General features: G+C 46.8%; 3 protein-coding genes across 3 annotated transcripts; 2 read left to right on the forward strand and 1 right to left on the reverse strand.

Moving 5' to 3' along the window:
• Nucleotides 1-452: 452 nt before the first annotated feature.
• On the forward strand, nt 453-764 carry LOC134614323 (histone H4). Its single transcript, XM_063457973.1, has one exon. The coding sequence runs from the start codon at nt 453-455 to the stop codon at nt 762-764; it is 312 nt and encodes a 103-aa protein (XP_063314043.1).
• Nucleotides 765-2,041: 1,277 nt separating this feature from the next.
• LOC134614321 (histone H2B 1.1) lies at nt 2,042-2,422 on the reverse strand. The gene has a single exon (XM_063457972.1). It carries the CDS (start codon nt 2,420-2,422, stop codon nt 2,042-2,044), a length of 381 nt encoding a protein of 126 aa, XP_063314042.1.
• Nucleotides 2,423-2,722: 300 nt separating this feature from the next.
• Nucleotides 2,723-3,115, forward strand: LOC134614320 (histone H2A type 2-B). The gene has a single exon (XM_063457971.1). It carries the CDS (start codon nt 2,723-2,725, stop codon nt 3,113-3,115), a length of 393 nt encoding a protein of 130 aa, XP_063314041.1.
• The last annotated feature ends 13,052 nt before the right edge of the window (nt 3,116-16,167 follow it).

Here is a 16,167-nt window from a genome sequence, read left to right on the forward strand (position 1 = left end):
TAAGAGATACTATGTGTAATACATACAATCAGTGTAAAAATTAAAAGATTATAATTATGTCTTTAGCTAAATAATTTATCGAGACATATTTACTTTTAATCTCTTTACCTGCATTCCGTGCTATTACAGGATTTGTCTATTATGTATGAAGCAAAGGGAAGGAAAATGAAACATTTTATCAGTAAATGCAGTCTGCACTGAATACTTGCCGGAGCTGCAAATTCGAATACGGTAGAAACCTTTCCCGCTGGCGTTTTTTTTTCTCTAGTTCAAAAATGACTATTCAGCAAATCACCGCAAAGCACAACCTCCTGCATCAGCCAATCAACGACAAGAGCCGCCCAGTGACGGTTTGATTTGTCTATCAGTTCCCCACTCGGTCGTCTCAAGAGACATATAAGAGAAGGCAGCCGTGTTGGGAGCATTCATTGTTCCACTTGTCTCAGCTCAGAATGTCTGGTCGCGGTAAAGGAGGGAAAGGGCTCGGTAAAGGTGGTGCCAAGCGGCACAGGAAGGTGCTCCGTGATAACATCCAGGGGATCACTAAACCGGCTATCCGCCGTTTGGCTCGCAGAGGAGGTGTCAAGCGAATCTCCGGCCTCATTTACGAGGAGACTCGAGGAGTGCTGAAAGTCTTCCTGGAGAACGTTATCCGCGATGCCGTCACATACACCGAGCACGCCAAGAGGAAGACGGTCACCGCCATGGACGTGGTGTACGCGCTGAAACGCCAGGGCCGCACTCTCTACGGTTTCGGAGGTTAAACGTTTCGGCTGATGTTCGATAATTCATTCAAACCAAAGGCTCTTTTCAGAGCCGCCCACTCCTTCCCTCATAAGGCTATAATTCCACCAGGATGGCTCGGCTGTCTCAATGCTCCCTACAACATATTGGAGAACGAGAAATTACAGAGTAGCCTTCCGGTAACACAAACTCCAATGTGTTTCCTATCCATATAATGTTGCCTTATGTTTCCCCGAATATCCTGCTTCGTTTTCTGTTTGAATGCAATGCTCTCATAAAACATGAAATAAGGGCATTGGAGGCTGAGAGGGTTAAAGTCTTCCTTGTTAGTAAGACTAGAATCCTCTCTGCACTAAACTGCAGTCAGTATGTGATCTAAAACGGCCGGAGAGAAAAGCTGCTGTGATCGAAGCAGCCATTCCCGCTTTTTATATGGAAAACATGCTGCATACTGACTTTATACACCTCGAAACAGACCTAAAACTAGACATTCTATACTGTGATAATTATAGTTTGAGGAATCATTAGAATTCTCTAAGCATCACAGTCCATACAAATTATATGGCAGTCGTTTCCACCTGAGTATGAAAGGGTTAAACTATATGCATTTTATCATCACAAAATACTGCTTAATGAAACTGCAATCAGTATGTGGCCAGGAAATGGCGGGAGAGGAAAGTGGAAGAACAAAAAGCTGCTGTGACAGAGCCAGCAGGGGGACTATATCGTGCAGGATTTAAACTTCGCCATTTTGTAACCGACTTTCCCGCTTTAAAAACGCCATGCAGAGAACGCTGAATGTATAAATTTGGTAATAAATACATTATAAGAGGGAAACAGACCCACCAAACTCCTAATTTTAATTTATAAAGTATTCATTGAGATTGATATTGCTGGTTTGATCCATGATATGTATTAAACAAAAAGTAACCATTGCAATCTGTATACACGAGATGGCAGCATTGTATAATTTGTGAGAGAGGAGTGTGAATGGAAACACGTTTCATGTGTAAGCTAGATTGATACATTATAATAGTTTCAGGCTGTTGTATCTTTTAGTATACTTTATAACCAGCAGAATAAATGTTACACTATAGGTTCTGCCATTGAGAGTGTTTTACAATTTATTTTAGCTTGAAGAAGATTTCAAAATTGAAATAGTGTAACGCGACAATCGATTACTTTTTACATTTCGCACATAGAGAATACTCTCGTAATATAGTCACAGCTCTCTCGTGGATTGTGTGGGTGGCTCTTAGAAGAGCCTTTGTGTTATTAGAGTTTGGGTGACGGGTCTTTACTTGGCGCTGGTGTACTTGGTCACTGCCTTGGTGCCCTCAGACACGGCGTGTTTGGCCAGCTCTCCGGGCAGTAAGAGCCGTACAGCGGTCTGGATCTCCCGGGAGGTGATGGTGGAGCGCTTGTTATAGTGAGCCAGACGGGAGGCTTCCCCTGCGATGCGCTCGAAGATATCATTGACAAAGGAGTTCATGATCCCCATGGCCTTGGAGGAGATACCGGTGTCGGGGTGGACCTGTTTCAGCACCTTGTACACGTAGATGGCATAGCTCTCCTTCCTGCTCTTTCTGCGCTTCTTCCCATCCTTCTTCTGGGTCTTGGTCACGGCTTTTTTAGAGCCCTTCTTGGGTGCGGGAGCGGACTTGGCTGGTTCAGGCATGATGATCAGAGAAATCTTACGAAATTTCCAACAGAATAAGGAACACGTTCCCCAGCTGCTCTATATATAGAAGCCCTGGCAGTAAAGCCTGACCTGTGTGCATTTTCTATTGGTTCGTTCAGTAAGAGCATTGAGCATGGAACGCGGTAACCTACAGCGATTGGTTACTTTCTGAGTCGGACGCTGATTGGTGGCTTTAAAATGCAACCAATTAGATTAGAGCTCGCGGTATCTGAGATGGTATAAATAGCCGTGCAGGGGGCGCCAAGGTCTAGACGATAATTCGATTTCGTTTTGAAAATGTCAGGAAGAGGCAAACAGGGCGGCAAAGTCAGGGCTAAAGCCAAGACCCGATCATCCAGAGCAGGTCTGCAGTTCCCAGTCGGCCGTGTCCACAGGCTGCTCAGAAAGGGCAATTATGCCGAGCGGGTTGGAGCCGGAGCTCCGGTCTATCTGGCTGCAGTGCTGGAGTATCTGACCGCCGAGATCCTGGAACTGGCTGGGAATGCAGCCCGAGACAACAAGAAGACCCGCATCATCCCCCGCCATCTGCAGCTCGCTGTGCGCAACGACGAGGAGCTCAACAAACTGCTCGGAGGGGTCACCATAGCCCAGGGTGGGGTATTGCCCAATATCCAGGCTGTTTTACTGCCCAAGAAAACCGACAGCCACAAGCCAGCCAAGAGCAAGTAACTCCACTGTCCCTCAGCTCCCAAACTTACACAAAGGCTCTTTTAAGAGCCACCCACAATCCCCAGAAAGAGCTCACACTGATATATGACTGTATGGAGGTGATCACTGTCTTGCTACATTCTTATACGGTTATTCACTACAGTGACACGTCAAAGGGAATTTAGTATTTAAGGGTCTAATACCTCTTTTTTACAGTCTCTGTAATTCGGCTAACGAACTAAGTGATGCTTTTCAAATTTCCATTAAAACACACCTAGCGGACTTTCCCTTTCTAACCATTGCTATTACTACTTGTTATACACTGGGGAGTCTTTAGTGAAACACAAGAAATCGATCAAAAGCGGATTAATAGTTAAGTCACTATTGTGAACAATAGGAAAGTGCTGCATATCATTATAAGGTGGAAGGAAGTAAAGACTCCAATCCATCCCGATTTTCACACATCGGTAGATTCAATTAAACTTGAGATCTTTTGGGTTTTTTTTGCCTCAATTTTATAATTCAGGTTTTAGTGAATGAGCATGCCTCTCTTTCTACTGGTAATGCAAAAGAGGGCGGCAAATTCCAATTTCAAGTGACTTCCAATCATGCCACAAAAAAAAAAATCTCAACTCCAAAGCCAGTCAGATTTCTCCTAGGTGGGATTTAGTCACACCATATGGCCATGTGGGGGTCCTCTCCTGCTTCAAAATAAGCCAGTATGCCATACGGTGTAACTAAATTCCGTATTGCCAAGATAGGTCTAAGTAAGTAGTATTGTAAGATTTCATGCTGTATTTTGGGATGTGCTCTCCTTCACATGTACAAACCTTTTGGAAATGTATTACTGTTCTGCTTTAATTGTACTACGTTGTTTATTTTGTTTTCCATATTTCTAAACACTAAAAATATAGATGAACCAAAAACCCTCTCCCCTCCCCCTTTAAAAAAAAATAAATAAATATATATTTATTCTTGATGTGGTATCATTCAAGTAAGACACATAAAGTCATAGCTTTCCCATATTTTGTAAATTCTAGTAGGCTTAAATTTGTATACTTTCATATCACTAGAAATGAGGCAAATCTAATCAACATGAGGTTAAGGGTCAATCATCAAAGCCTGGGCCTCCTCCCTATTTTCTTCTCCCTTGCACAGTGGGTCAGCTAACTGCCTCCATCCACACATCAGGACATGCATGCACACATTCACACGGCAAGGGATTTTATATACCACTCGAGATAATATTCTCAAAGCCAAGCGACTTTTTCTAAAAATGGTTTTCACTGAGACCTCATTGTGGGGCTGGACTATTCACGGTCCACAGACCCAACCCATGGGCAGCCTAGATTTCCTTTAAAACAGCCTTCTGTCCTCTAGGTAAGCCCACTGGTGCAAAATGGTAGAGGAGGGGTAGTCTCAATTAGGGTCACTACAGGCCACCTTTCCCACACCTGGCTTACACACAGGTTCCCTCGCCCACAGGCCATCATTCCCAGCTATTTAAATACCCTCCCTCTCACAGGAAAAGTACAACATTAACTTTCACAAGGTAAGTACAAAAGAAAAAATGCATTACTGTAAAACCAAAAATAAAAGCAGGTTGTGTCAAATAGACAGTGTGTCTGGGAAAACAAACAGCCCCAATGCAACCCATATGCCAGGCCGGGTGGTTTATAGAGGGTCTTGGCTCTTCTCCTCACCACCTCGTCTCAGACTGATTACGGCTTTGGGTGGATCTACATTCACCCTCGATAGTCGTAGAGGCGTCAATTGAAGGGTGCAAGTGACTCTCCAGCCGACAGTGTTGACACAGAATCTCCTTGAGGCACCCACCACCAGAGTACCTGCATCTTCGCCACTCCATCAGGACGGAGAATGGCAAATCATCAAATATTTTATTTATTTTTTAAATTCTTTATTTTTGTTGAGGCATGTGATTATGGGGGTACAGAAAAAAGAGAGGGAGACGTTCAAGAGTTGTACAGGATGGGGTCGTCATAACATATTGACAAAGTCTCCTATGATTATCAACCTCATTTTATATATATATAGTAACATGCTGTGGCTAAATACTGTTATCTCTTGCTTTAATACTGTAATCTCTCGCATTGATACTGTTTCCTCTCGCTTTAATATTGTTATCTCTCGCTTTAATACTGTTATCTCTCGCCTTAATACGGTTATCTCTCGCTTTAATACGGTTATCTCTCGCTTTAATACGGTTGTCTTCTCGACTTAATACTGTCAACGTATAGTAGCTTACATGCAAGGCTGTACTCGGTTGGGACAGGTTAATTATTAAACGTTAGGTTACATGCTAGACAGACATATTATATAATAAAGACCACTGACTACCAATTGTATTGTAGTCAAGGATAGCTATAACAAAATGAGGGTATGTTAGGCTAGGTGATATACAGTGCTCTGCATTAATGTTAGGTACACACAAATATATGTATATTAACAGCCGCATAGTTACTCTTTCAGGAGATGGAATTACCCTTGTGAGTACACTTTTGATGGGCAGTCAGTGGTCGCCTGCCAAGGGACCCCCCTAAATATATCTCGAAGCATTTAAATAAAAGGGGATATAAGGACTGCTATGGTAGTTATAGTCCCGATGTGTGTCATGTTCGTATGGTGGCAGTCCCTGTATGGGCGATCCAGACGAGTGTCTGTCTTAGGCGGGAAAAGAGTCCCTGTTGCCGTGCCGATCATCGTGTACAGTATGGTGGCTGTAGGTGGTTAATCCGCGTTCGTTGGCCCGCATGCAGTGTGGAAGGTAAGGTTAAGTTGTTGTCCCTCTGTAGTGAGGCTAATGGGGTATGAGGATGTGCTCGCCTGTTCCTGCTTGGCGTCCTTCGGCAGTCCGTCCTTGAGAAGTCAGAAGGGAGGGTGCCTCAGTCAGCCCTCGGGCATGGATAGCTGGGCATGCAGTCTCCGCCATTTTAAAGGTGGACTCTGCGCTCTGTGGTCTCTTGTGAAGGTGCCGCTTCTAGCCGGTGCTGCCCGCAAGTTTATTCTGTGCAGGGGGAGCGGTGTGGGTCGCTTCTGAGCCTCACTGCCGGTTTTGGTGCCAGCATCCTTGGTCTCCGCCATCTTGCACGCTGCGCTTTGGTGCTGGATCCAGGCGGCCCTGCTGCTGCTCCCGGGATGGTCGGGGCATGCGGGGGTGGGGACCGGGATCACCCCCCCGGTCCATGGGGGGGGGGGAACGGGGCCACAGCTCCACGGGTCTGGCTCCTGTCTGAGCACCGATGAGCAGGATAGCGGGGCAGCGACCGTCTGCCCCACTCACCGCCGGAGTAGGCCTCGTTGATGCCAGTGAGGATTCATCCCCCAGGGGACTGAAACCGGTCGGGCCAGCCTCACCCTGGGTCCGGTACTCTCCACCCGATGTGTTTCACTGATTTTTGTCAACTTTTTATGCCAAAATAAACTGATTGCTTGTTCTTCCGTTGTAAATTTCGGGAGCTGGTCTGACATGCGACCATCTCGCTCGGCGGCCTGGCCCTGCCCCCATCATCAAATATTTTAATATGAAAGTCCTCCATATCAACAGTGGAGTGGGCATCTGGGCCCACTGTTTCTTGTGCCCCTCAGGACCAGATATTTTTATGTCGATGTTGTGCTTCCAGTGATGGTACTGTGCGGTTAAGCCTCTGGACCTGTTGGGAGATCTTATCGTTTGTGTATGGGTCACAGTCAGTAGTCCCTCTCGTTCCTCCTCTCGGTATTTAACGTCGCTAATGAGTCGATTCAGGCTGCCTATTTCAGTTTGCTTTCTGCTAGGTCTGCTTTCCTAACCGCTTGTAGATCCTACAGGAGCTTTTCAATGTTCCCTTTAGCGGAGGGTGATGTGGCGGTATACCCTCTCGAGAATGGGTTACTACCGCCTGTGGTCGCCCCTTCCTAGTTGTGCCCAGTCCTAGAGTGATTATAGCTGCAAACCAGTGATTATAGTATTTTGCAGGAAGGCAAGCGTGGTATCACCCAAACACTAGTCGAGACTTAGGGAAGGGTAAACAAGAACTGTTTATTGTAGGAAAGATACAAAGTATTTATGCACAGGCATCGCTGTGTCTGGGAGATAATGGTATCTCCCGGACACAGGAAGCCGAACACACAAAAAACCCAAAACTCACCCAATACAGTAACACAACCCCATGCCATACATCACCAAATAGCTCCTGGTCCCAGCTATAATCCCTGCAAATAGCGGGGCGATCGGATGTACAGAGCCAGAGAAATCATCATATAAAGTCTGGGCTTAACACTCTGTACATTCTCACAAATAGTTCCACTTGGTTTAGGCCTGTAGAGTCAAACTACACGCCTAAACCATGCAGCAACCAATCAGCACTCACAGAGGGGAGGAGTTACAAGCTAAGCCCTTGAGGGCTCGCCGACCAATCGTGATAAATGGCGCAAACAAGTTTGAATGGCAGCTCCTTCTCCTATTGGTTGGCATGGATTTCCCAACCCAAGGTAAGCTTACCCCCAAGGGTACAATTCAGCTCCCATGGAGTTATGAAAAAAATATTGTGCAATAGCGGAATTGACTTCCGCATGGCTGATTCAGGGCAGTTGCCCGATGTGCATGACATAATGGAAGTCAAATTGAGACAGAAATGTTCCATCTAGTGATTTGCTGCCGCATTCACGGCTTGCCAACTACTCGCGATGTAGCCCCACTTTCTAGTCGCATGTCTCTGCACCCTCATCAAGTGGCTCTGCTGCTCCTTCACAATGTCACTGTCCCATTGTCCACACTGTCACTGTCCCACACTGTCAGACTACTCCCTCTCCCACAATATAACTGCCCCAAGTTGTCACACTGCCCCCTCCATCACATTGTCACTGTCCCATTGCCCACAGTGTCACTGTCCCACTGCCCCACACTGTTAGACTACTCCCTCCCCCACAATGTCACTTACCCAAGCTGTCACACTGCCGCCTCCAAACACACACTGTCCCCTCCACCACAATGTCACAGGCCCCAAGCTGTCGCACTGCCAACTCCCAACATACACTGTCACGCTGCCCCCTCCACCACAATGTCACTGCCGCAAGCTGTCACACTGCCACTCCCAACACACACTGTCCCCTACACCACAATGTCACTGCCCCACTCCTACAATGTCATTGTCCCACACTGTCACACTGCCTCACACTGTCATTGCCCCACACTATCAGACTACTCCCTCCCCCACAATGGCACTGCCCCAAGTTGTCACACTACCCCCTCACACACACTGTCACACTACACCCTCCACATACTGTCACTGCCTCCCTCGGCCCCACACCCCACTACCTCAACCCTATAACCCCCAGCCCTCCACACAGCACCCCATGGCTACCACAGTAGAGCCACATCGCACCAACCCTCGCTGTTTACCCTTGTAAACAGCCCAGGCATTACAGGAACAACTGCCCCCAGCAAATCCGGATGGAGTGGAACTGACCCCCATCTAACCAGCCCTGAGCCGGAGCCCACTGTGAAGAGGGAAACCGTTACGGGGGTGGTCCAGGCGCAACCCAGGAAATTTGGCCAGTGCTTCATGAGATGGCCCCGGTACAAGCTGTGGAGGACAGCCATGCCGAGCATAGGCAAGTTGTCAAAATAAATGGCAAGGAGGCTCAGGGGCTAAGAGACACGAGGGGCACTCTGACCCTAGTACAGCCGCACCAGGTTAGCACCACGGCAAATACCGGCCGGACTGTGGCTGGTAGAGTCGCCGGCGGAGCCATCAATACACAGAGGTCGGCATCATGCAAGACTTACCGGCAGAGGTGTGAATACATACACACACACACACACACACACAGATTTCTGAATGCACACAGGCGTTGCTGAATGCACACAGGCTGATTTATACACGTACACACAGACTGCTGAGTCCATACACACAGACATACAGACATACAGACTGCTGAGTCCATACACACACACACAGACATACAGACTGCTGAGTACAGACACAGACTGCTGAGTCCATATACACACACAGACTGCTGAGTCCATACACAGACACACACACACACAGACTGCTGAGTCCATACACAGACACACACACACACACACATACTGCTGATTCCATACACACACACAGACTGCTGAGTCCATACACACACACACAGACATACAGACTGCTGAGTCCATACACACACACACAGACATACAGACTGCTGAGTACAGACACAGACTGCTGAGTCCATATACACACACAGACTGCTGAGTCCATACACAGACACACACACACAGACTGCTGAGTCCATACACAGACACACACACACACACACACATACTGCTGATTCCATACACACACACAGACTGCTGAGTCCACACACACACACACACATACACAGACTGCTGAGTCCATACACCCACAGACTGCTGAGTCCATACACCCACAGACTGCTGAATCCATACACACGCACAGACTGCTGAGTCCATACACCCACAGACACACAGGCTGCTGAGTCCATACACAGGCAGAGACTGCTGAGTCCATAAACACACACACACACACACACACACAGATTGTTGAGTCTTTACACACATACAGACTGCTGAGTTCATACACACACACAGACTGCTGAGTCCATACACACACACACAAACACACACACACAGACTGCTGAGTCCTTACACACACACAGACTGCTGAGTAGGACTGCCATCAGAAATTTTAGGGCCCCTGACACAGATCAAGATCTGGGCCCCCGGGGCCAGCACCAAGTCCGCCCACAAGGATGAAGTGTGTGTGTATAGTGGATGTAGAATGTGTGTCATGGATGCAGTGTGTATAGTGGATGTAGAATGTGTGTAGTGGATGCGGTATTTGTGTCATGGATGCAGTGTGTATAGTGGATGCAGTATGTGTGTCATGGATGCAGTGTGTATAGTGGATGCAGATTGTACATTTAGTGTAATGTATGTAATGTTTGTATGCATGCATTAGATGCAGAGTGTGTGTGTAGTGAATGTAGGTGTGTATAGTGAATGCAGAGTGTGTGTTTTTGTAGTGGATGTAGTGTGTATAGTGAATGTAGTGTGTATAGTGAATGTAGTGTGTTTGTAGTGAGTGCAAAGTGTGTTTAGTAAATGTAAAATGCAACTAGTGAGTGCAACGTGTGTATAGTGAATGCAGTGTGTGTGTGTTTGTGTGTAGTGCAAAGTGTGTTTAATGAATGTAGTGTGTGTGTGTGTGTAGTACCGAGCGTGTTTAGTAAATGTAGTGTGTAGTGAGTGAAATGTGTGTGTATAGTGAATGTAGTGTGTGTGTGTGTAGTGCAAAGTGTGCTTAGTGAATGTAGTGCAAAGTGTGTTTAGTGAATGTAGTGTGTGTGTAGGGCAGAGTGTGTTTAGTGAATGTAGTGTGAGTATGTGTAGTGCAGAATGTGTTTAGTGAATGTAGTGTGTGTAGTGCAAAATGTGTATAGTGAATGTAGTGTGTGTGTGTAGAGCAAAATGTGTATAGTGAATGTAGTGTGTAGCGCAAAGTGTGTTTAGTGAATGTAGTGTGTGTGTAGTGCACAGTGTGTTTAGTAAATGTAGTGTTTGTAGTGAGTGCAGAGTGTGTTTAGTGAATGTAGTGTATGTGTAGTGCAGAGTATGTTTAGTGAATGTAGTGTGTGTGTGTGTGTGTAGTGCAGAGTGTGTTTAGTGAATGTAGTGTGTGTGTAGTGCAGAGTGTGTTTAGTGAACCTAGTATGTGTGTGTGTGTAGTATTTTTTTTATTTGTGTGTGTATATTTCAATTTTATTCCCCCCTCCCTGGTTCTTACCATGCCAGGGAGGGGGGAGATCGCATTCCCTGTTGGTCCAGTGGCACGGTGGAGGGTGCCAGCCGCGGTACATTGAAGAGGGGGCCCAGCAACACACACTGTCTTCCTTTCCAGCTCCCCTCTGACTAACTCTCGCGAGACAGGCCTGCGTGCTGTGCGCTCTGGCGGCCGCAGGAAAGTTAGACAGAGAGCAGCTGGAAAGGAGGACAGAGTGTGCTGCTTTGCCCCCCTCTGCAATGTACAGGTAGCAGGGCGCCCTCTGTGCACGTATATATAGCGAAAATCGCTAGATATATATATGTGCACATAATGAATGTGGGGCTCGGGCCCCCCAGGACCGCCGGGCCCATGACAACCGTTATGGTTGTCATGCCCTGATGGCGGCCCTGCTGCTGAGTCCAAACACACACACACACACACACACACACACACACACACACAGACTGCTGAGTCCAAACACACACACAGACTGCTGAGTCCATACACACATACACACACACACAGACTGATGAGTCCATACACATTCTGCTGAGTCCATACACACACACACACACACACACACACACAGACGGCTGAGTCCATACACACACACACACACAGACTGCTGAGTCCATACACACACACACACACACACACACACAGACTGCTGAGTCCATATACACACACACACGCACACACACAGACTGCTGAGTCCATATACACATACACACACACACAGACTGATGAGTCCATACACAGACTGCTGAGTCCATACACACATACACACACACACAGACTGATGAGTCCATACACAGACTGCTGAGTCCATACACACACACACACACACACACACACACAGACTGCTGAGTCCATACACACACACACACAGACTGCTGAGTCCATACACACACACACACACACACACAGACTGCTGAGTCTATACACACACACACAGACTGCTGAGTCCATACACACACACACACACACAGACTGCTGAGTCCATACACAGACACACACACACACACACACAGACGGCTGAGTCCATACACACACACACACAGACTGCTGAGTCCATACACACACACACACACAGACTGATGAGTCCATACACACACAGACTGCTGAGTCCATACACACACACACAGACTGATGAGTCCATACACACACAGACTGCTGAGTCCATACACACACACACACACACAGAGACTGCTGAGTCCATACACACACACACACGCACACACACAGACTGCTGAGTCCATATACACACGCACACACACAGACTGCTGAGTCCATACACACACACACACAGACTGCTGAGCCCACACACACACACAGACTGCTGAGTCCATACACACACACACAAGCTTCCTCACTAGCAGAGACACACACACACCTGAGCACATCAAGCCTACCTGTTGCTGGGGGTCAGACACTCAGACATCTTCTGGCCTTTGCAGAGCAGCAGCATGGGCTGCTGCTTAACGGCAGGGGCGGGGCTTATTTTCGGGAAGTGGGGCTTCATTTGGGGCGCGGCCTGTGCCGGGGAGCCTGTCAGTGCTCCCTCCGGCCACAGACAGCCCCCAGCACCGCTCCAGCTCCTCTCTCCTGCATACCCTCGGGCTGTCACACACTGTTACAGCCCGAGGGAATCGAATTTAAACACATGGACAGCAGGTTGCTGGCATTTGAGGGGGCCCAAGGGGGGGCACAGCATGATGTAGGGGGGGGGCATGCCCACCCCCAGCGACACCACTGTAGCCTGTTGCGGCTAAGGCTTTCTTCAGCGCGGCCAGTGACACACCTCCGAAACTCAAGAAGTATGAACGCAGTCACTGAGTGCTATATCCACATGATCCCACTTGCTTGCCCGCATGGCTTTCACGTTCCCCTGTGGGGCATCGCCCTACCTGCTCCTAAAGGAGCCATAATCACTAGCCGGGGAAGCTGGCCAGGCATGAGGCTCCTGGATCCTCCCTGGACAGTGATTATGGCTCCTTCAGGAGCAGGTAGGGCGTTCCCCTGCAGGGGAACCTGAAAACTATGCAGGCATTCAAGTGGTCACATGTGGGTATGGCGCCCTTTCTACCCATTTGCCGGCGAAACACCTCCCCTCCCTGAGTGCCAATTGGTGCAAATTGGTTCATGGCCTTTCTCCTGATTGGCCATCACGTGGTTGAGATGCAAAGTTTGAATCCACCGGACAAAATCAAGTGATTCTGTGGAGCTATTTTCGGGTATGTACAGAGTCTCAAGCCCAGACTTTGTACGATGATTTCTCGGGCTCTGCACATCCGATAGCTCCGCTATTTGCAGGGATCATAGCTGAGACCAGGCGCTATTGTATGGCATGTAGGGTTGTGTTACTGTACAGTGTGTATTTTTGTGGTTTTGGTGTGTTCGGCTTCCTGTGTCTTGAGATACCATTATCTCCGAGAGACAGCGACGCTTGGGCGGGCTTATGTTTTCATGTTGCTAGGGGTCTGTGCATAAAGACTGTGTATCTTGCCTGAAATAAACAGGGTTTTTTTCGCCCTTCACTAGGTCTCGAATAGTGTTTGGGTGATACCACGATTGCCCTTCTGCAAGCGGCTATAATCACTGGCTAGCAGCTCTAATCCCTCTAGGGCTGGGCACAACATGGAAGGAGCGACCACAGGCAGTAGTAACCCATCCTCGAGAGTATACCGCTACACCACTCTCAACAACATTCAGACGTCTATGAGGCAGGTGTTTGTTAATACCCCAAAAGAGGCGTTTTTTGACGGGGTTTGTCAGCAACGGGGCCGTGCCACCGGCTGCTTTTGGTCTTCAAGCTCCTGAAATATTGTGCAATCACCTTCGTTATTATTATTGTTAAGGGTTCCTAGGCTATTGTCGCCGTTCTGTACAATGGCATGGGCAGTTCCCTCTTTCTACTGCCAATACCTCTCCCTATACAACCAAACATTCTGCAAGCACTCCCTGCTGCTCTATAGCATTGTCTTCCTACCTTTGAGTCATCAGAAATAATCTTATGTCCAAGATGCATTATCTTGCCCTTATCCACATTCAATGTCAGTTGCCACAACTTTGACCATTTTTCTAGTTTACCTATACCATTTGCCATTTTGCTTATCCCTCCTGGAACATTAACCCTGTTACATATCTTAGTAGTGTCAGCAAAAAGATATATCTTCTGCAATATCACTAATAAAAATATTAAAGAGAATGGGTCCAGGTACAGATCCCTGAGGTACCCAACTGGTGACAAGCCCATGCTCGAATATACTCCATTAACTACAACCCTCTGTTGCCTGTCACTCAGCCACTGCCTTGCCCATTCAACAATATTGGAATCCAAACTTCAAGATTTCAGTTTATGGACAAGCCTTCTATGTGCAACAGTGTCAAAATCCTTACTGAAATCTAGGTAAGCAATGTCTACTGCACCACCCTGATCTATTAATTTAGTAACCCAATACACGTTCTATTTCCTAGTTCCCTCTGTACGGCCTGACCACCTGGTTTCTGACGTGCTTACTCCACACTCCAGGTACGGTCTGCCTTACGTTGCTGCCTCATACCTCCCCTACGTTTTTGTTACATGTTTTCCCCAGGTACGTCCTGTCTCGCACTTCGCCCCCCACCTAGTCTAGATGTGGCTGGCTGTCAGAGTCTTAGGTGTCCAATAGAGGTTATCTCCCCCTGGCTTTCTTAGCCTTAGGTTAGTGGTCCCGCGACGCCAACACCCATCCTCATACTCGGAGGTACTACGCCCCTCGGGCCAAATCATAGTTAGTTGCCTCGCATGTGGCATAGAGAGGGCCTACCCTGTCACTCCCATTCTGTCTTATGCTTTACTGGTCACCGAGAGGCTGACACCCCGCCACAACGTTCAGTGGCCACGAAATCCCCTCGCGTCAACGCATAGATAGAGTCTCTCATTTACCTGGCTTTCTACGGTCTTCTTAGACCCCGTGAACTTACCACTACTACCATAACCAACCTACAATAATGCCTCAGGAGGTCTCACCTAGTTAATTTGGGAGACTATTATGTACTTACACTTCCTCACACTCGAACTACACATACTCTGTTCATACCACAACCACTACAGAACCTAGACATATTTTTCATACTATGTCCATGTAAGTCATGCTCTTCCTGTTGTTGATTGTAATAAATTCTAGTCTGTATCTTTTTGGCCCTCTTTATTTACAGGCCTACTGCTACGTCGGTTCCGGCACACCTCAACCAACTTTTCCTCTTCTTACACATTGCTCTCCTTACACTCTTGCCTCTGCCTTTTTATGCCCCTACCACAAATGTGAAGGCTTGGCCTGCAGTTGTGGGATGGGCATGGTCCCCTATTTAAGCTCACTACTCACCTCCACCTGTCCCGTTCGTTTCTTAGTGTTGCTTGACCCCACCCTCCTCTCCCTTTTATACTTTTCTCTATTCATTACTTGGTAGGCCCTCTTTATTTACAGGTCTACTGCTACGTTCCCCGCACACCTCAACCGACTTTTCCTCTTCTTACACATTGCTACACAGTCATACTCTCCTTACACTCTTGCCTGGGCCTTTTTATGCCCCTACCACAAGTATAAAACGAACAAGGGAACGTTGGAAAGTATAATACTGAAACTTAAATAAAATAAATAAAAAAATTTAAAAAAATATATACAAAATTAGGTTTCTAATAAACATGTTTTCCTGGTAGGATAATCAAAATCAAATACACATTCACCTTATCAGTGGCTGGAATGGCACACAGTAACATAGTATCAAATTGTAACAAGTATGCCATACCTTCAAAAACAAAAGAAACAAAGGATCTATTAAAGCATATGCCGACAAATCTTTTAAAGATTTTCCCGTGTGGTTTTCAAAATGAACGTAGGAAGTTGGAAAGCAGAATACTGAAATTGACATTGAAAATAAAAAAATAAAAAGCGATTTAGGTTCTTATAAACTTGGTAAGATTCTTCGTTTTTTCCTGCTTTCATTATTTATACATTTTCTGATGCACATTTAAACAGCTACGAATCTCTCAAAAATGTTAGGATTCTGACTGAAACTGGGAATTGGGGTGGGTGGAGAGAGAGAAAATGATTATCTAGCTCCAAGGAGAAAAAAAAAAAGCAATATACATATATAAATCATAGAAAATGGGATGAATGGTTCTGTTTTTAGGTATAATTATTTCCAAGTGCTTGTATTATTGTTAATGTACTTTATTATGCCTCACAGCAGGACCTGTTTGCTAGTAAAGTGCAGGAGATTAGCCAATAGAAATAAAGAACATAGTCCTGGATAATA

Source organism: Pelobates fuscus, chromosome 6, assembly GCF_036172605.1.
Source record: "Pelobates fuscus isolate aPelFus1 chromosome 6, aPelFus1.pri, whole genome shotgun sequence".
In the NCBI taxonomy this organism is placed as follows: Eukaryota; Metazoa; Chordata; class Amphibia; order Anura; family Pelobatidae; genus Pelobates; species Pelobates fuscus.